Raw genomic sequence first — 20,821 nt, 5'->3', positions numbered from 1 at the left:
GCATACTGTGCATCGGTGACATGACAGTAAATGTCATTTGTGATGCATTGAAGCCAGCTTTAGAGCTTCTCTCTCAACTTTTCTCCTTTTTAGTTAATCTTATCTTTTTATTGACTTGCTTTATGACATTATTTCTGTCCAGGACTTACTTCATAGCAGTATAGTTATAGAATCACAGAAGAAAATCAAACAGTATTCCGGTTCTTAAGAAATAACATTTTTAATAACATATGGAAGGACGGTTTTACTTCCAAAGTCTATAAATTATTTGCCATCTAATGTCATGATCTGTTAGGACAACATTTCACAGTCTATTTAGTAACGCAAAAGTAAACAGAGAACACCCTACCAAAATGAATTCATGCACTGTGTCCTTAGGAAACCGTGGCAACTTGACAAACCTTGATATGTGTTACTGTGACATTCCGATAAAAACAGGTATCAAGACTATGTAAAAAACATTTACATCAGACTAAATTTGAGATGAAAAATACAGCCATAGCTCTGGGCACCCGTCACGTATCTTCTTTTCATATTACGCAGAGGGACAAACAACAACCACACTCTATGTGACCACTTAACATGCAACTTTGGGCAATCCGCATCAACCATGCAAAGGAAGCCTCCCAGAGGCCCGGGTTCTGAGCGATGGTACGTTGTGTGGTCTCAGCATTCTCCGGTGTCTCCCATGTCATGGCTTGCTGTGCCGGGCCTCCATCCGTGCGTGGCCTGGGGGTTCACGGCCCGTCATGGGGAAGGAGGCGCCTTCAGGGAGTTACAGGAGCCTCCCTGGCTCCCACCAGTGCTGCCTTGGTACTGGAGAGATTGGAAATGCGATCAATAGATACTCTTACGCAAGAAATACATATACAATTTTACCCATACTGTGTAAAATATGACCAAAGCATTTTTATAAGCCAAGTTTGAAATGGGACGAGTCCGATGATTGATAGGTCTCACCTACCCTTTAAATCCTCACCAGTCAATACGTCAGATGTGCAAACATCACTGAAGATCATGATTCTTTCCTGTTTTTTTAATATTTATGTAAATCCTGAGGACACCTTTGACTTAACACTAGCGGAGAAGTCCCACAATCCCATTTTGAAAACAGTGGCCAAAGTCTGGTTGTGTGATTTCTTTTTAATTTATTTGAGGCAGAGGTACATGGTTATAAAAAAAAAAACACTTTTGAAACCATAAGACAAATCTTTTTTTTTTTATGCAAGTAATTCTTTGCAAAAATAAAGGGAGCCTGGGAAGGCTGCATAACCTTGACTCAAATGGCCTGGGATGCACAGTGATAAATAATAGATGAGCTTCCCATTGGTTCAAAACAGGATTTCATAGCACTACAGCTGATGTGCAACCCTGCAGCAACTAGATACACTCTCCACATCATCCTTGTATCTTGCCAGTCCTTATTGTGCCTCTGTCTCCCATGAAAGATCCAACACACACACACACACACACACACACACACACACACACTCTTTACTTTCAATTTATCTTACTAGCCGCCCATGTTGCCCTCGGTCCCGATGGCCTACTATATTTTGAAGGCAGACGCTCTTGCTTTGAAGTAAACACAAACAGTTGAGTTGGACGCAGTGAGCAGGTCAAATTCATTCACAGCCATCTGTATTTTTGTTCTTGGCTGGTCCATCTAAGCGTTGATCTGTGCCGGTCTCGCTTCAAAAGAAGATGCGCTACTGGCAATAGCCGCATTTGAAAACCCAGACGTGTCAGTGTTTTGCTTATAGCTAACCACTAAGCATATATACAAAAAGGTACCGAACCTTTGAGCCTGATTTGCAAGGCGCACGAGAATTCTATATATTGATTTTTATCAAGACCTCCTGAGAATAGCTTTTGCAGGGAAAATGTATGGTGTATAACTGGCATGAACACGGTAAAAAGCCCAGACCAGGATTAAGTTTCAGTCAATCCAGTTTGCTATTTTCTTTTATGCGATTTTCTCCTTTTGTCAATTTTCATGTTTTTATGCTCTATGTTGATTTGACCCCTTGATCCTGGAATGTCTACCTCTGGAATTCTGGGTATGCTGAGCATACTGTATATTCTTATGAAATTCCCAGGTCTTCTTTTCAAAACACTTATAATACATATACATATAATACCTATTATTATTATCATTATAATTATTGTGTATGGGTGTAACTACTAAAAAATGTACTAATGTAAATACACCTTACCTCAGTTAGAGGGTGCCAGTGAGCAACGGGCTTGCGAGGGTACGTTAGCATTTCATTCCAGTGGTCCCGACCTAGGCTTTCAGCATCGTTGCCCACCCGACACACACCAATCACCTCATTGTGACCTACTCTGTAAAAAATCACCCATAAACAGATATTCAAGTTTTCATGTTTTTAAAAATGCCAAATTGAACTGTGCCATTGTTTGCTTTTAGCATTAAACAAATTCAGAGACCAATTAAACAGTATTTAAAGCATATAAAAGGTATTACCTAATCTGTTTGACAATGCAGTATTACATAGTCAGTAGTCACAAATATTCTTTAATGTAATATGTAATGGGCTGTTCTTTCATCTGTGGAATATTTCATGGTTAATGGTTTTGATGTGCACAATTGTGCACAATAACCATACACATCCCACCCCTACTAACACCAACTGGCATTTACGTCACCAAGGAAATAAATTACAGTAGTGATAAACCTTTGGGTTTAGCATACTAGAACATTTTTAAATATGGTTAATGAAGAAACCTGGATTATGTGCTAAAGTGCTTTGTTTGGATTTTAGACTATAGATTCCTCAAATGGAATTTGGTCGACATTCCCATGGATGACTGTATATTCTCTGGTATTACTACAGTACTTTCGCCCATGCAGCTTCCTACGCTGTGCTTTATGTATAGACAGAAAATGTTAAGCAGACCTGCATAAATCAAATGAAACAAGTAGGCATGGAACTCACCGATCATAATCCATTACAGCTATGAGAAGGCTAATCTGGTCTATGCTTTCCGGAGGGACATCAAAGACAATAGCTTCATTGTACACAGGGTTCAGTGTGTTCCTTTTGGTGGATGTCTTCCTCTTTTTCAGCCTCTTTCCATCACACATCAAGGAAACCTTGACATAAGGATCTAAACACAGAAAGTGGTATATGTATCACAACCCACAGCAAAAGAGGTTAAAAACCCTGTGTGTCTCAAAGAAAAACAGGTGAGGACCCAGGCACAGGTAAGCTCCACTATTATATTTAACTTAAACTGGACAAACAAACACAGAGCAATCAGCTTTGGGACAGGGGAAGTGGAAATGGATAAGGGAAGGCTCGAACTCTACACCCCAGCACCTGAAAAACAGAAGCACAAGACCCATATAAACGATGGGGAGCCACACCGACTCCACTCAAGACCCCCGAATTCCAGCAACTCAGGCCGTGAATGTTTTTTAAATAAAACCAAGTGACTGAGTGAGAAACATCGTCTCCCTTCACTCGGCGGTTCGGCGTCTAATACCAGAACCCGGAGCTCCGCTGCAGGCGCCCATTTATGACACTAGAGGCGAGGGAAATTTGAGGGGCGTGGCCAGCAATCAGTGGTCTTGGAATTTTCATCAGGCGTGACAATATGGTGACAGTATGGAGGAAGAGATAAATGAAATCTAAGTTCCAGCACAGGACTTACCAGATGCTCCAGTGATGTCCATGGCTTTGAGGTTTCGTGCCTTAATGATGGTGATGGTCAGGCGTCCAGCCGTTGGCAGGTAGCACAGAGAAAACATGAGGTCACCCAAGTCCACATTGTCCTGTAGGCCAGAAACACAGGGATTTAGGTCATAAACTATTCACGCATTTATTAATCCAAAACTTGGTGTGGTAGTGGCCACATGGGGGTCAAATAAACTGGAACCAGATAAACTCGTAGAGATTATTATTCAAAGCAGTAAATCGCTCCTCCGTATTTGACGTTTATTTTAACGGGCCAAAACGTGTTTTTCATGTGAGCATACCCTAATAATGAAGTATGTAATGAAATTGAAAGTGATCGTGACGCACAATGAGCACAGCGCACGGTGTCCTCTGAATTTAACCCATCACCCTTGGTGAGCAGTTGGCAGCCATGACAGGGGAGCAGTGTGTGGGGATGGTACCCCCTATCAAGTGGACCTCAACGGCACCTTGGAGGTTCAGGATTTGAACCCGCAACCTTTCGATTACGAGTCCACTTCCTAACCTGCTTGGCCACCACTGTTCTGTACTGCCAGGTACAACCTTGTACTAGCCTTGTCAGTGCTTCGTTATATCTTTAAACCATTTAAGTTCAAATAAAAAATAACTTTATTGGGAACAAGGGTGATTGCACCTTTTTACCATACGAATCACCTCTCTGAACTGACGAGAGCAGTGCAAAACACGACACTGTGGTGTCTCCTTCTTCGTGATAGAATCTCGCACTACATCAGCCTCCTTGTAAAAATTAACAACTCGTTTAACACTTGCTCCTAAAATAACTCATCTGAGAACGTGAGAGTTCTTTTTCAGTCTCTCATAAATTTCCTAGACACAGATGTCAGAAAAGTCTCCTGTAAAAAATCTGAATGGTGTTTCTTTTATTCCAGTCAATATATTTCCTTTTGATTCAAACCTGTACTATTGAGTTCTGAATGTTCCGACAAGCAATTGATCATAAAAAGTATGCAGAAATTTCACTCATTTCAACTAAACCAGATCCATCTCCTTGAAGGGTGGAGTGCGGTGTGTTTAGTGCCTTCGTGGCTTCCTGTGCCAGCCACACTGAGTGCTCCCTCTGACATTTACAGGCCGTTGCCTAAAAGCTTCCCCTGTGGAGGGCTGGAAGTCACGGTGGGCTGTGGCAAAGATAACAGGAACGAAATCTCTGTTCTGCACCCTGTTGTGTCCCAGAGGTCCGCGCCGCAGGAAACATCTCTTTCTTCTGCCCGGCGCGACACTTAAAAGGTCACCGGAGCTTTACAATGAGGTTGGTTCATGCTAATGCCCCCCCCCCCCCATGTCTCGCGGCATATGAACGGCAGAGGCCGAGCGCCGTGACTCGCGTGTAAAGGGTTAACACTCGCGGCCTTTTCATTGCGAGATCAACCTGAAACAGTAACGATAAAAACAGACACCAGTCTGCTCAATGGCCTGCAGCTCAGGGTATCAGGGGATCACGCAGATGCGGGTTTCTTTCTTTCCCAGTTCGCCCAGTTCACCGCCTGCCAGTGAAATGTTTTTGTATTCCTCCTTATTACGAAGGCAGAGATTGGCATTTAGATGTCGATTAAGCATCATAAATGTCAACCACTTCTTCAACAGGAAAAGCTATTATTTTGTCATTATCAGGCTCGTGCTTTAAATGAGCCGAAAATGTGAGAGATTGTCGTGGGCATGATCATGGATGCGCATTGAAGATCCAGTGTGAAATCTTGCATTAAAAAAGAAAGGCAAATATTGTCTTCTTTATGTAAAGTGTGTATTTATCCATCAAAGCAGCTCATGCACCCATGAGCAAAGGAATCAAACGGCCACCTCTCCGGGCTGTAAATACAGGAAGCACGGGGAGCATCAGAGACGAACTGCCATGCGATAATAATGCTGCGCTGGGAGTACTGGGCAAGCGTTTCTATCAATGTGTTCCTTATCTGCTGAATGCTTTTCATCCCAATAGTCACAAGGGAAGAATGCAACAAACACATGACATATAAATGAGGAAGTGCAAACTCCCGAACCTCATATTGCATAATTCATATTCCACTATGAGACTTCATTCATTGACACATATTCTGCTGACTAACACTGCGGGGCCTGAACTAATGGAGAAATTTGAAGGATTCGTTGGCATGATTCACTTGCGGAAGGATGAATACGGCTGCATAATCATCCACTAAATCATTTGATGAATGACTAATCCTCCACCTAATTAGATAAATATCAAGTCCAGTACCTGCACCAGTTCATCAGGACCAAACAGAATGGCAGCACCATAGTGTGATAATCCACGGCGGCTTTAAATCAGTATAATGTGGTCGGTCGCTTTGGGCCTGGTCATGTATTTCTCCACTAATTCATTTCGGAAGACATGAAGTCATTATATTCACACATGAACAAAGCTCTAGGAATAACTGAATCTTTAGACATATACATATATTTGCACAGCTTATCATTTTAGTAATGATAGACTGAGGCAGACTATGGTCAAATGCCAAATGGTCAAAAATAGCGTTTGAATTGTGATTAAATTAAGCAAAGAATATGGTCATAACCTTGCATTGAATTGTGGAATGAGGGCAGATTTACGTTGAAAGGGTCACTAGATCTGAAAGTATAGCAAGTTTAAATGTGTCTTCTTTTTTGTATGTATTTCAGTAAAGTCAAAAACACACTCTTTTTGCACCAAAATATGGTGCTCATGATTATTCATTTGCCATTAATCAGTCCCCTAAAATTATAAATACATAAAAATCTTCCCTGTGTGCCTCTCCAACAATTCTACATTTTTTAAAAAGGAAACTACTACCCATTCTCCACGAAATACTCCGTTATAGAAGTCTGTTCTAGTGTTCATGACTGAGAATGGGCTCTTCACATAGCTTGTGGATAAAAGCTCGGCTCAGTCTCATTTGAATAACCATGATGTACTTAAAGCACTGGATGCTTCAGGTTTGCTTTTGAAGTCATTGGTGTAACCATGAACTGTGTCTTATACTGAGCCACAGGTTCCGTAGGAGTCGCTGGGGACGATAGCGAGCGGCAATGTTTCCTCTCTTCTGGAAATGTCACTGCTGTTAGATGTTCACGATGTGCCGCAGACACAGAATGCTGGGATAGGATAGTTACGAATCCAGATCAAAGACGACAAGGTGGGCCTTTCGATAAGCGTTCCTGTTCAGAGTATAATCCTAAAATCGATAGGTGGCCTCAGACCGCTTACAGGTCATACTGAATGACAGAGGAATGCTGCTTGTGTCACTGTTTTACATATAAGACATTCTGCAAACCCCCATTCAGCTCCAACAGACAAAGATTCACTGCTGGCTCAGAAACCGCCACGGAAATCGAGTTTCCCTTTGAGTTTCCTAGATTTTACATTTTTTTTAAGTTAATATTTGTATTGCTTGTAAAAGGCTTGTAAACTGCCTTGATTGATGGGTTTGTCAGATTGTAATGAATCCTCAATATGTAGCTATAATTGAGCTATTCTAAACTCAAAATGGAAATTCTTTCATGACCATTCTTAGATGGTCGTCAATTTTGGCGCTAAAGATTATATTTATGCATGAGGAAATCACTCTCATTATCATAACACTTATGGTAGGAAAAAAAGGTCTCAGGAGTCGAATGTGCAAAAATAAAGTAATAAATGTGCTTTTCAGATCCCCTGCAGCAGCTGATTGCTTTTCCAAGGTGCACAACTTCTGGGAAGCTTCCCTGCATGGAAATGAATTAGATGATTTATGCTTTGTAATGTAAGTAAATGAAATCATACATACTTGCATGTACACGTAGTACAAAAATTATTGGTTTGCAAAAAATATACTGTATATAGGTCTAGCTGATGAAACATGAACCTCTGACCTCTAAGCTCCAGGGGCATTTGAAATGGTTGACCCTGTACTCTGACCCCTGCCAGCTTTGGGACAAGAAACAAATCAATGTGGTATTAATGTGCCACCACAATGGATCTCTACTGTTCTGTTTTATACCTTACCACAGTGAGAATGCCTGATCACATAAAACTACTTTTGGACGAATCTCACTTATTTTATCAGCTACTACTATGTCATTGTTACGAGGCATTTGTTTTAAATGAACTTTTCATCATGCAAGCTCGAGTGATTTAAGCCAATACTTGATAGAAAATTGGATTTTCAATCTTTTGAAGTCATTCATAGGACAATGGCAGTAATAGCCACATTTTAGAGTAGTTCTGACCCCTGGATCCTCATTAACGTTACATTGACAAAATTTAGATTTTATGTGGTTAGAATTGTTTTCATTTGTCACAAATCAACTGATAAACGGTCCTCCTGACAGGGGAAAGGGGTGTGTGTTATTCAGTAAGCCTGCCTCTTTAGCCTCACTCCGCTGTCCTCCATTGATCCACGTTATGTTGAGCTTTTTTTTTTGTGTCTGTGTCGGCGGCCATCATGCTGGTTTTATTCTACAGTTTGTTCAGAATGTTGTGCTTCTGGGTTTCACCCCACTCGGCATGACAGTAAGATGGTATTTCCCATTACCTTTTTATATACATGGTATTTTTATAAAGGGCTTGAATGTGTTGGTTGCATTTGTGCCTAGTTAATGAAGGACTACTTTTAAAAGCTTTTGCGAGTTAGATTTTTCTGACAATAATTTATTCATAAATGTTTTGCTGCATTCTAAATGAAAATCCTAATGTGTCTAAACACATTGAAGAAAACAAAAACATATTTTAACTCACTTTAATGCAGAAATCCTGTGGAAATGTAAAGATCAGATGATTTCAGAAACCCCATATAGACCTAGACATGAATCCGCTCCCTACTTTCCAGAGATAACAGCCTAATCCCCTTGAACAGTGAAGGTAAAGATAAGTTAAAAAAGGTGCAGACACTGGTAGAAGATAGAGAATGTGAGAAACAGAGATGTGAGTAAGAAAAGTCATTAAAAATGGGGAAGAAAAGAGCTCACGTTGCACCATCTCCATTTAACTCTCATTATGGAAGGCAGAACAATCTTACTGGCTACAACGCAAACAGCAGGGTGTTATCGTTTCCTCTTTCGCTGGATGTCATCAGCTTCTTCTAAAGCCCTTCCTCTCACATGATTCTGGCCTAAGTCCACAGTTATAATCCAAAATCCATTCTCTTTGTTGGATGTGACCTGCAATCTGGTTATCCACTTGCAGGTCACAGGTAAACCTGAGCGTAACCCGACCTCTGTCATGTGCAAACAACCTCTGAAAAGGTCACCACACGCAAACGAAAGGCAAATTAGCATCCCCGATTCCGTTAACTGGCATGGGTGACATGCAAATCCCAGGACTCATGATGTGACGGAGGGAAGCCTTTACTTACCGAGGACACATACTGGATGTCCCTGCAGAGCTTGGTCTCCCTGGGAAAATCTACTAGGTCAAGGAAATTGTCCACCACCACCTGCCCGATGATGTCATGACGTGAGAAGCGGTCAAAGTCGTAGATGCTGAAGTGCAGCTTCCGGGTGGGCAGCTCTGCGTAGGCCACTGGGAACAGGAAGACCTCATCAAACACGGGGTTCAGAGTCTTTCGATGCACCTTGGTCTGGTGCTTGGTTTTGCGATCGGGCAGCAGGTAGATCTTGACGTAGGGGTCAGACGTGCCAGAGAAATCCTTGGCAGGCAGGTCCTGGGCGCGATGGATCTTGACAATCAGCTGCTCCAAGTCGCAGTCGTACTTGAGGATGAAGTGCAGGCGGCCGCAGCCGCCTCCCCGGCCACCCCTGCCTTCGTCCCCGTCCAGGGAGCGCTGCTTGTACAGCTCAGGTTTCAGGCGACCCAAGCTCATGCCGGTCAGTGACTCCTGCCTCTGGAACTGGGCCACACTGAAGTCGGGGTTGGACAGGTTCATCTGCCGACGGATGGAGTTTTGCCTTTTGGTACAACATGAAAGAAAAGAAAGACAGCAATTCGGAAACTAATTCCACAGAGGATTTAGAAACACATTTGGAGACAGAATATCTAATGAAGCATCCCTTTTAAAATGGTAAAGTGGCAAAGCTCAAGGTAAAATGAAGGGGAAATGTGACTGGCTTACATTATTCTAAAAGTGTGACATGGGTAACTGAGGAATGTAAAAAGTAAGGATGCAAAAGACCTAAAAAAACAGCTATATATTCTAGCACTGCAGACTGACAGATAGCACAGAATGAAACATTTACATGTAACTTTATCACTTTATTATTACTTATTACTGTAATTATTCAGATTATTCTACTTTTACATTTCATGTGGCATTTGTCTATTTAAGAAGAGCTGGAAAACATCCATGTGTGTTCTCCACTATCCAACTTGGCTTGCCAGGAGCAATATCATGGCTCATAATTAGACCATAATTAATAATAATTATGAAAATTGTATAAAGGAAATGCCATACACAACATATTACACGGTGGTATGTAAAGTATGAATGCCCTACTTTGATGCATAAGGGATATTAGCTCAAAGCATCCCTGCACTTGATTAGATGGTGAATCTTCATGCAAATATGCAGTTAAATGTCCCCGACTTTCATTAATGTCAATGATGAGGCATATTGTATTTTATTTAAATAATTTAGCACATTTAGTAAATGTGGTATCACAAAGAAGTAAATATATAAGAAGGCTGAACAGTTTTGACCGTACAAGAGTAGATAATGTGAAGCGCATGGTACAAACCCAATCTCTGTGTGGGATGTTGACCGCACAGAGGATGAGGAGGGGTCTGTGGTCTGCCTCTGCATTCGCAGTGTGCCATGGATCGAGTTCTCGCGGCTCTTGCATTGCGCCTCTAGTGGAATATCAGGCAATGTGTGGCTGATCTTGATAGCAGCCTCCGGCGTGGGCAACGGTGGCGGAGACGCGGGCACAGATGGAACACTTGGCACGGTGGTGGCAGTGGTGGTAGTGGTGGTGGTGTTGGTGATGATGGTCGTCTCCTTCACTACAGAGCCACGAGCGCAATCCCGTCTGTCGAGCGCCGCATCCACCTCTGTGTATATGGGTTGGGGTTGGGGCGGAGGGTTGGGATGCCCCTCTTTGGTGCCTGGAGAAAGGCCACGCTCCCGCCATGGGATCCAGCAGAGCTTCCAGGAAACAAAGAGAGAGACGCCAAACAAGGCCAGGCCACAGGCTGTCACCACCAGAGACAGCAGGCTCACAGACACATCTATACAAATCAGAAAGAGGAAAATTGTCATTTTTAATAACCCAGATCCAGCTTTATTACATCTCACCACTGAAGTCTTTTGGAATTAGAAGATCTGTGTTTGAAAGTGAAGTGATTGTCATTGTGATACACTGCAGCACAGCACATGGTGCACACAACAAAATGTGTCCTCTGCTTTTAAAAATCACCCTTGGTGAGCAGTGGGCAGCCATGACAGGCGCCCGGGGGAGCAGTGTGTGGGGACGGTGCTTTGCTCAGTGGCACCTCAGTGGAGCCTTGGCAGCTCGGGATTCGAACTGGCAACCTTGTGATTACGGGGCCATTTGCTATGCTGTATCTCTAACAAATATTGTATACCATAATTATATGTGACATTTGTTTCAAACATGGCCTTGAAATATTTTCATCAGTGGCCAAATCCACCCCGAATCCTTAGAATGGCAATAATGATGTGACATATTTAAAACTCAAATTTAACTCAAATTGAACTCTAATTTAAGAGACCTCAACTTATACCAGAAAATCTAGCCAGAGACCCATCAAAATGATTCTAGACCTTCCATTTCCAAGCACATGAATTCTGATAGGACACTTTCAACCGCACACGAGTTAACTGTCAGATTGTGTTAGCCTGATCTCAGGCACCAGCCGCTCCCCTCGTGCCACTCCATGCTCTGTAACTGGGTGGATGTCAGAGTAATGACAAGTTATGACTAACCGCGACTCTAATGAAAGTGGTGAGTTTTATTTAAAACAGGGGTTCAGATTAATTACAAGCGTGCAATGTGGAAACTTTCTTTCCTTCAACATAAAAGGATCAGTGACAAGACTAATTAAGATCATATAAATTGGTTTAATTATCTGTTTAAAAAAATGCTCCCTTTTTAATCTAGGTCAACACGCTTTTGCCTTTAGATCCCTTGGGTTGTATCTCAGACCATATTGAATAAGAATGGGGTGTATTATCACATGCTGTACATGTTCTCAGGGTAAACTGATGCACCTCCTTCATTTTATTAGAATGAATAATTTTTTCTTTGTTTTGCACCAAAGTAAGAAAACCTGAAAATATGTCCAGCAAGTATGCATGTTGGCGTGTTTGACATTCCCACTGAAACGTGTCACTATATATGCACAGCCCTGTTTTACCAAAAAAGTGGCTGAAGTGAGTGTTTATCGAATCACCCTGATATACAGTATATTAGAGAAGAGTGGATAATGTATAAATTAAATGACACAGCAAGCTGGCTTGACAGGGAGATATGGGCTAAATTAGTCCTAAATTAGAGAATGAGTTCTTCAGGGAAATTGAGTCCATGAGTGCACTTAATCCCTCTTTTGGAAACCAGCTCACGAAAGCCAGTTCAGACTGTATAGTGTGAAAAAAAAAAAAACTAGCTTGGGCTCAACAGTTCTTTTGGAATGACAGGACGTCACATAATATGTTTTCTTGGGCCTTTGAGGCCATTTTATTTATTAGCTATCTATATCTTCAAGAGCTTCTTGTCTATTGGGTAAGGAAGCGGCCCAGTTATCATGAGTGTGTGGGGACGGTGAGCAAAGCACCGTCCCCACACACTGCTCCCCGGGCGTCTTTCGTGGCCGCCCATTGCTCAACAAGGGTGATGGTTAAAAGCAGAGTAAGTAAAGACACATGTCACTGTCAATCACTTTCTTTGACCTACACAGTCATTACCCTCAACCAATAACTGCAAACTGCCTGGCAAGTGAGCAGCATATGTGGAATCTCCTTCCAAAATAGGGTGGAAGAAGACCAAGAACCAACCAAATCCAAATCTAATATTTAGTCAATATTTGTTAGAGATACAGCATAGTCAATGAATTTTAATCATTACCCAATACCCTAAAATATATTTGTTTTGCACATATTAGTAACTTTTTTCTGTATATAGTTTGAAAAGTGTGAGGATGAGTACTCATCCAAGAGGTTTATCAGAGGTGAATATGGCTTGTGATAAAGTGTTTCATATCTAGTGAATTCTAGCACATGTACAGATGAAAGGGTTAACCAAAAAAAAAAAAAGTTGTGGATGACATGGGTCTGCTCAAAAATTCTATGGGTTTCTTCATTTCCCCAGGCTATGCCTGTTCAGCTATGGTGCACACAGACACAGACAGACAGTCAACAGTGTTAACAAACTGTTCTTGAGGCAATGGACTTATTGCCTCAAGAACAGTAATATCTGCTCGGCTTGATTCTGGCCCTCCTAAATAGAACTTCAATGGGAAATAACAACTAAAGACATGAATCAACTGGAAAAAAAGACTTCTACTGGAAGACCATTGTTCTCAGTTCCTGTCCCACAATTTCAGGTTTTCAGCTCTACAGCAGTCCTGTTCTAGCAACAAGATGCATCAGGTATTTTGGGGCAGTGAAAACTCCAACCGAGCAGAGCTGTGGGTGCAAAAATAATGATATGAAGGAGGCTTTTTATTTTGTGCATCTGTCATGCAACTGTTTCAGCAAGGAGTGTGAACCAGACAGGCCAGCAGGGATTGGTGGACTCGAGTGGACCTCTTGGTGATCCAATGATCAGAATGTTGCAACACACAAGCTGTGGTTGTAAAAAAAAAAAAAATCATATTTCATCTCTCAAATCCTATTCCTATTGCACATGCACATTAAATCAGATTTAGACTGACAGGAGCCATAGGATATCTGGGTCAAAAAGCAACACATTAGAACCTGCGATAAAAAGTGAAAGTGAAGTGATTGTTAAAAAATGTGTCCTCTGCTTTTCACCATCACCCTTGGTGAGCAGTGGGCAGCCATGACAGGCGCCCGGGTAGCAGAGTGTGGGGACGGTGCTTTGCTCAGTGGCCCCTTGGTGGCTCGGATTCAAACCAAAAACCTTCTGATTACTGGGCCGCTTCATTAACCGCTAGGCCACCACTGCCCATGGGGGCTGCTCCAGTAACAAGCGGCTGTAAGTCACCTGGATAAGGGCTAGATAAGTGAATCTGCCTTCCTATACCCAAATGACTGCAAAATCACATGTTTGATCTCCACTCACTACCTTTTTGTCCCTATGCAAGAAACGTAACCCTGATATGATATAGGAGTTAGGTTACTGTAAGTCATACATTCCTAATCAGGTTCCTAATGATTACGAACTTTCTACGTGCCATATGGATCTTAATGTTGCTAAATTGGTACAACCACGACTGTGCAGCCAGTACAAACCATCATTAAGTTTGCTTACAACACTGTCATGGTGGGCCAACGAGATGGCCTACCTGGAGGAGGTTGGAAATTCTGGTGAACTGGTGCCAGAGGAACAATCTCCACCTGAACCTCAGCAAGACAAAGGAGTTAATAGTGGACTTTAGTACCAAGCAGGAGAGGAACCACCAGACCCCTGTCATCAACAGGAGCCTGAGAGACTTTAGACTGCTCTCCAAGGTGCTCAGGAACTTCTACTCCTGCACCATAGAGAGCATCCTGACAGGAAACATCTCAACCTGGTTCAGGAACAGAACCATGCAGGAGGGGCGAGCACTACAGAGGGTGGTTCGACCAGCTGAACGCATCATCTGTACCAAGCTCCCTGACATTCAATCTACAGCAAACGGTGCTGGACCAGGGCCAGGAAGATAGTGAAGGACCTCAGCCACCCCAACAATGGACTCTTCTCTCTGCTTCGATATGGGAAGCGCTTCTGCTCCCTGAAGTCCAACACAGAGAGAATGAGGAGGAGCTTCTTCCCGCAGGCTATACGAGCTCTCAACCACGACACTGCATAGGACAGAACACTAATACACTCCAGCACTTTCAGTTCTGGCCTCAATCCCCCCAGAACTTTGCACAAATTTTCACTTTACTTTCACTTTACATATTTCACTGCATATCATACCATGTATGTGTGTATATGTGACAAACAAAATGTGAAAATTTGAATTTGAAATGAAATGCAGAATGCAAAGTAATATTCTGTCAGGATTATGTTCATTGCCTTTGTCTACAGTCCTAATTTAAAGGTCCCCTATTAAGAATTTATATAGATCTTAGTTGTCCCCTAATACTGTATCTAAAGTCTCTTTCTGAAATTCAGCTCTGTTGCAGAATTACAGCCCCTTTTTTCACACAATGAGATTTCCCCAAAACGAGATTTTTCTGAAAAAAAAATTGAATGAAATACATTTCTGCTCATTTTTACATCCAATCACCGAGCAACTGCAATGCTTCGCACATTTGGAAGCCATGACATTCGGTGGAGATAATGTTTTAGGGGAGGGTTGGAAATTCTTTGGGTGGGAACAGCATGAGAAACGGGAGCTTAACTTTCCTCTTATGATGACATAAGGGGACAAATTCCAGATCCGACCATCTGCTGCTCTCTGAATGGTGAAGGAGAATGAACAAAGCACTCTTAATACATATCGCCATTTCTAACCACTGCAGGACCATAGACAGGCTGGGGGAACTCGTATTAATGTGAAATAATCTCACAAAGTGACATTTTCATAATAAGGGACCTTTAACTTGGCTATCTAAAATTCAATGCAGGTCCAAGGTAAGTGTAAAAATGTAACTCATAAACTTAATTCCTAAACTTAGAGGGGAAACCCAAGGTAATTATTGATTAAAAAATGACTTACATTTTAATTCAAAGAACCAACAACAAAAAAAGAAGCTCATCAGATTTTTGCTTGAGAGTGCTGGAAGGCACGTGCTAGATCAAGTGAAACAAGATGACAGAAGATTCTATGGTCTTATAGGACTGAAATTGAAAAAAATACAATCACAGTGTATTATCTAGGAACAATATTCATAACTGGAGCTGCACCGCCGTTTGAATTGTGTTGGTACATTCCACATTCAGGCAGAAGATGAAACGTTCAGGGCACTTTGGGTGATTTTCCTTGCTGTAGTCTGGCAGAAATGATTGCGGAATCATTTTCCATATTCATCGTTCGTGCAACAAGCAAAATGAATGGCAAGCCCTTAAGTAAATTTTCAATAGGGCTGAAAAGCAGTAGTAATTTTGGCAACATTTATTTTAATCTAGATTATAATGTATAATATACAGTACAGGCCAAAGGTTTGGACACACCTTCTCATTCAATGTCTTTTCTTTATTTTCATGACCATTTACATTGGTAGATTCTCACTGAAGGCATCAAAACTATGAATGAACACACGCGGAGTTATGTACTTCAGTGAGAATCTACCATGTAAAGCGTCATGCATGAGAAGGTGTGTCCAAACCTTTGGCCTGTACTGTATATTTTTCTTTTTGGTGTGTTTGCAGGGGAAAATACAGGATGGTTAAAGTGCTGCTTGAATACTGTGCGAGTTCTAAATAAATAAAACAGTCAGCTAAAAATTGCACAGGTAGCAGCCAAGCACACGGGAGGACGAAACGATTAGAACGCTCCCCTCCCCGAGTTTCATTTTAATAACACGCACGGCCCACACCGTCTCATCTCAGTCACCTGACAGCATCAACAGCGAACGTCTGTGTGTACAACCAAGAGAAATATTATCCGAGCCAGCGGAGGAAAGAGCCGATTCCAAGCGGCAGCGAGAGCACAGAGGGGCCTGGCCATCTCCCTTTGATTCCAACTAAAAGAAGCGCTGGGTAGCTCCTCTGCATTAGAAATTCCCTCAGAGTGGTGAGCCAGGCACATGATTCCCAGACCCAGGGGTTTCATTAACGGGGGCAGATTACTGACTGCAAACGTATCTGAACGTATGTGTGTGTGTGTGTGTGTGTGTGTTGTGCGAGGGAGCAGATCATGCACACGACTTTGTGAATATGTCTTCATCGACATATGAGTCTGTATGTAAGGGGGGGGTGTTGGCGTGCATCAATGCACATATGTTGGTGCGAGCGCATGTGTGAAATCTCTCCGGGCCGCCTCCGTTCTCCGCGGTCCTCGCCTGTTGCCTGCAGGTCCTTGTGAACCGATGGCCGCCTCCCATGACCAGACTGAGATTGTTCTGATACTCGGGACTCTGATTCCATGTCAGACATCTCATGTGACTTTCAATCTTCTGGGTGCAGATAACAACCAGGAGTCTTTTTTTTTTCCACTGGCAAGCTAATCTTTATATACCCCCAAGTCACGACGCTCCGATAAAGGCCTACATTCATCTGGGTGACATGGAACAGAGCAGATCAGACAAGCTTTAAGTGACGCTGTTTGATGAACTTGTTTTGTGTGATTTTTTTGTGTATAACGCGTGCGGATCTTGGTACATTCATTACCATTATAATAGTAATGAATGTACCAATGTACCACACTTCAGCAAACCCATCAAGCCAGAGGTCCGTAGAAAAGAAAGGGGCAGGTTATGCTTCAAGCTCTTTAGCAGGATTAGTATTGAATGGATATTTTCCAGGTCTTCTGTCGGGGCAGTTTTCCTTCGGGGCACCACCAACTCAAGAAGTCCCAAGAGGGGGTGGATTTTCTAATTGATTCATTGGTTCTGCCCGACACGTCGTGCACCTTTTCTGTGTCAACGGTCCATTCAGGGAATGTGCTGTGACGATGCACAGAACGTTGCCCAGACGGGAAAATGGACAATACAGGAGTCACTCAGAAGGGGCGGAGGTTGGCAAAATACATTATTCATGGATTTACTAATTAATGGAGCAGTTCAAACTACACAGAAGGCTCAAGGTATAAATTGATGCCAAAAGTTTTTTTTTTAAGTTCTTCATCGAGTATTTTAAATGATGGCACGGCTCAGTTAGCCAATTTGTGTATTTTCTATGATAAAATGGAGCAAATGACAACAATTATGAGTGTGAAGAGGGGCCAGTGGGCTCCCTTTCCAAGGACACCGAAAATGCTCAGAAATGACCCCAGCCTCCGTCTGCCATCTCAACTGAAAGTTAATGGCATAATGATGTTTGTGTCAAAATGGAAAACGGGGGGTCAAGAACCAGCCGCACAGGCGAAGGCACGTCTTAAAAAATTAGATATAATTCGCCAAATTATGCGGCCGGAGTAACAGAGCGAGGGAGAAGGCAGGCTTTTTATTTTTTTATCATTATTAAATTCCTTTATTGTGCCATTGTGCTCTCTTGTGTGTGGTGGGAGGTGCTCTCTTGTTCGGTCCCCCTCTCTTTCCCGGATGAACAAAGATCTGACAATCCAGCCATCAAGCCTGCCTCAGCTCCTTCACACCAACAAAACCTTGGTATGACAAAATGGCTCTGGGTCCTATTCATTGTGTGGTCATGTTCGGCGATTTTGTGCGCTGATGCCGTGTGTCATTTTAGAGCTATACACACAAACACACACATACAAATTGCTAAGTGGGCTTGAAGTGCTTTGATTTCCCCCGGGACGGTCATTATAGACCACTCAGTGCAGCACATATGCAGCCTTCTCGAGTAGGTTGCATGATATGTGTGTTTGGCCCCAATTGACCTCCGTATTGGGGGGGGACACACTTGCTTCATGGGAAACCACTTCTTAAATCAACCGGCTCAATCGCGTTGCGTAGTAAACAGTGTCGCTTTGCGGTCAGATTTACGGCTAACCTTCGCCCCCCCTCCCTTCTCTCTCTTGTTCATGCCAGCCATTCAGATCATGACGGCACGTCTCAGCTGCAGGCTTCCATTAGACCCGGGCTCGGGGACTGTGGGGACGGGGTTTTGTCTCTGTGGCTAAATATCAGGCACCTGGGTAAATGTGTGACAACGGTGAGTGTCATGTTAGACGATTGGGCCATAACAGTGTTCATGACCTACCGAGTATGACAGGAAGTTCCATGGACTCAGGGACGCGTGCAGGCAGTGGGAACAGGTTAGCACCACATGAGAGCAGCTCTAGCATGATGGCAACACAGCTACACGTGACACGTGACCATCGATACCCGATCATGAAGCCGGATCGTGTGCATTATTATCCTGGGGAAGCAACGTTAGCAGAATGCATCATGGAAAATTATTAGTTTAAATGGTTGTGGGTTCAAATCCCGAACTGCTTATATGCCACTGTGTCCCCTTGATCAAGGTACCGTCCCCACACGCTGCTCCCTGGGCACCTTTCATGGCTGCCCACTGCTCACCAGGTAGGTAATGGGTTAAATGCAGAGGACACGTTTTGTTGTGTGCACCATGTGTTCGCTGTGGATCACAATGACAGTCCGTAACGGTGTGAGGGACATGAACCAAAAATTGATCTCCAAACTCCCCAGATCTCAATCTGACACTTGGATATGGACTTGACGTTGCCACACATCAGATCTTCGGAGGTCTTCAGCAATTATGCTGCTACTGGTCAAAAATAGTTTTTGCCACAATGTTATGACACACATATGGGGCAAATTAGAAAGACTGCCAGTCTACCTTCAACATTATTCTTCCAAAGTCCGCCAGTGAAGATATACAGGCGATCAAAGCAAGGCGATGCAGACATGGCTAGGAGGGAACCTCTCGGATCCCCAGTAGTCCTCGCGGATCCTTGGGAAACCGCCTCTCTGAACATGCGGTCGCCCTTATAACTCCCAACAGCTCTGTTGTCTCACTTTCATGTTCAGGACAACATGATCTCACACACACTGGCAGTAAATGGGTCACACAGTCTTCAGGGAGCAGAGGGCATGATGGGATCTGCCAGCATGTGGCTATGAAGTGTGTGTGTGTGTGTGTGTGTGTGTGTGTGTGTATATATATATAATCTTTAAACCCATTTTCAGAAAAGAAAAAAAAGTCTCCCTGCCCCCCACTGAGGTCCACACTCCTGCGTGATTTACACCCGACACGACGCGGTCAGTGGCCTTTCAGGGTCGGCGGGGGATCATCGAACCTGCATTCGATAGGACTGCTTAGACGGAAAGTAGAGAGACTATTTATTCTTCTTTTTTTTTTTTTACGTATTGAAAATGTAAATGTTACGTGCCAATTCAACAAGTCCCCTGTCTCTACACATCCGATATTCTCCCACTTCTCTCTAGAACGTTTCATCAGGGGAAAATAAGCCTTGTTGGACGCGGCATTTCCCGACGATGCCGGTCCGGCAGCAGCCTACCTGAGTCGGAGTACCGCGGTCTGGACAGGTCCTGGTAGTAGTAGATGAAATCCAGACAGTTGTCGTTCTGCACTTCGCCCTTAGAGCACAGATCCGACAGGAGTTCTAGCGCCTTCTGACAAATCTTGTCCTCTCTGACTCCAGGCATTTCCCACCAGCATCCTTGTGAATGGAGAGCAGCTCGTCCGCGGCACCGCAGCAGATTCCCCGAACCCGAGACTGCGGATGGCCGCGTCCGAGGAGGATGGAGGCGAACAAAAAGAAAAATGTAAAAAAAAAAAATATATATATATATATATATATATATATATGCTTTCTCCCCGCCGTCTGTGTGTGTGTGTGTGTGTGTCGGGGATGTCCGCCGGCAGAGAGCCAAAGTGCGGGAAGTAAAAGTGCCACTGGTTGATTTTTTTTTTTTTTTTTTTTTAATAATTTTCTGGAACGACTGCGCCTGCGTCGTCCACTTGTTCCTCGCCGAGGTTTCCGGTCTTTCACTTTCCAACTCGCCCTCCGTCTGTCCGCGACGCGCCCGGCGTCCGCGCCCGCGGTCCCTCGTCCCCTCCCGACGCGCCGGGCGGCGTGGTGACGTAGTGACGTGGGGGGGGGTCTGTACTACGCCGCGTTGTCCACGTGACTGTCAGGAAACGCGGACTTGCGATCATGATGTCGATTTTAGATTAAATCTCCCTCCCGTGTTTTCACGGCGCTTTAGTAAGCGTGACGCGTGGGGAGAGTCTCTGGGATTTCACAAAAAATCATCATAAAGAAAAATGCAGGAATTTATAATGGGACCATGATTTGATTTAACATGTTTTTGCGGATATATTTATGATGATTATCATATATCTGTATTGAGAGAAAAAAAAATATTTATCTATAGATTTATGTTTGGAGAGAAGAAGTAATCTAACCCCCC

The 20,821-nt window shown here is 43.2% G+C and overlaps 1 protein-coding gene and 1 long non-coding RNA gene across 3 annotated transcripts in view; one reads left to right on the top strand and one right to left on the bottom strand.

Annotated features, from left to right (window-relative positions):
• Window positions 1-201: 201 nt before the first annotated feature.
• Window positions 202-20,518, bottom strand: syt9a (synaptotagmin IXa). Its single transcript, XM_028955908.1, has 7 exons — window positions 19,906-20,518; window positions 10,407-10,896; window positions 9,068-9,620; window positions 3,679-3,799; window positions 2,961-3,132; window positions 2,217-2,346; window positions 202-816 (listed from the first exon to the last, which is right to left on the bottom strand). The coding sequence occupies exons 1-7, from the start codon at window positions 20,051-20,053 to the stop codon at window positions 748-750; spliced, it is 1,683 nt and encodes a 560-aa protein (XP_028811741.1). The 5' UTR covers window positions 20,054-20,518; the 3' UTR covers window positions 202-747.
• LOC114765649 (uncharacterized) overlaps window positions 19,798-20,821 on the top strand; it is a 35,456-nt gene continuing 34,432 nt past the window's right edge. For both annotated transcript variants that reach the window (XR_003742695.1, XR_003742694.1), the window contains exon 1: window positions 19,798-20,173. This is a non-coding gene — a long non-coding RNA (uncharacterized LOC114765649). The remainder of the gene's footprint in view (window positions 20,174-20,821) is intronic.

This window comes from Denticeps clupeoides, chromosome 16 (genome assembly GCF_900700375.1).
Source record: "Denticeps clupeoides chromosome 16, fDenClu1.1, whole genome shotgun sequence".
Classification (NCBI taxonomy): Eukaryota; Metazoa; Chordata; class Actinopteri; order Clupeiformes; family Denticipitidae; genus Denticeps; species Denticeps clupeoides.
This window is presented reverse-complemented; position numbering and strand designations above follow the sequence as displayed.

Excerpts from the sequence above, each read along its gene's own strand:
- syt9a (XM_028955908.1), bottom strand. The coding sequence starts at position 20,053 with ATGCCTGGAGTCAGAGAGGACAAGATTTGTCAGAAGGCGCTAGAACTC. Across the intron at positions 9,621-10,406 it reads ACATCCCACACAGAGATTGG|GCAAAACTCCATCCGTCGGC; the intron begins GTTTGTACCATG and ends TTGTACCAAAAG. Across the intron at positions 3,800-9,067 it reads ACATCCAGTATGTGTCCTCG|GACAATGTGGACTTGGGTGA; the intron begins GTAAGTAAAGGC and ends TCTGGCCTACAG.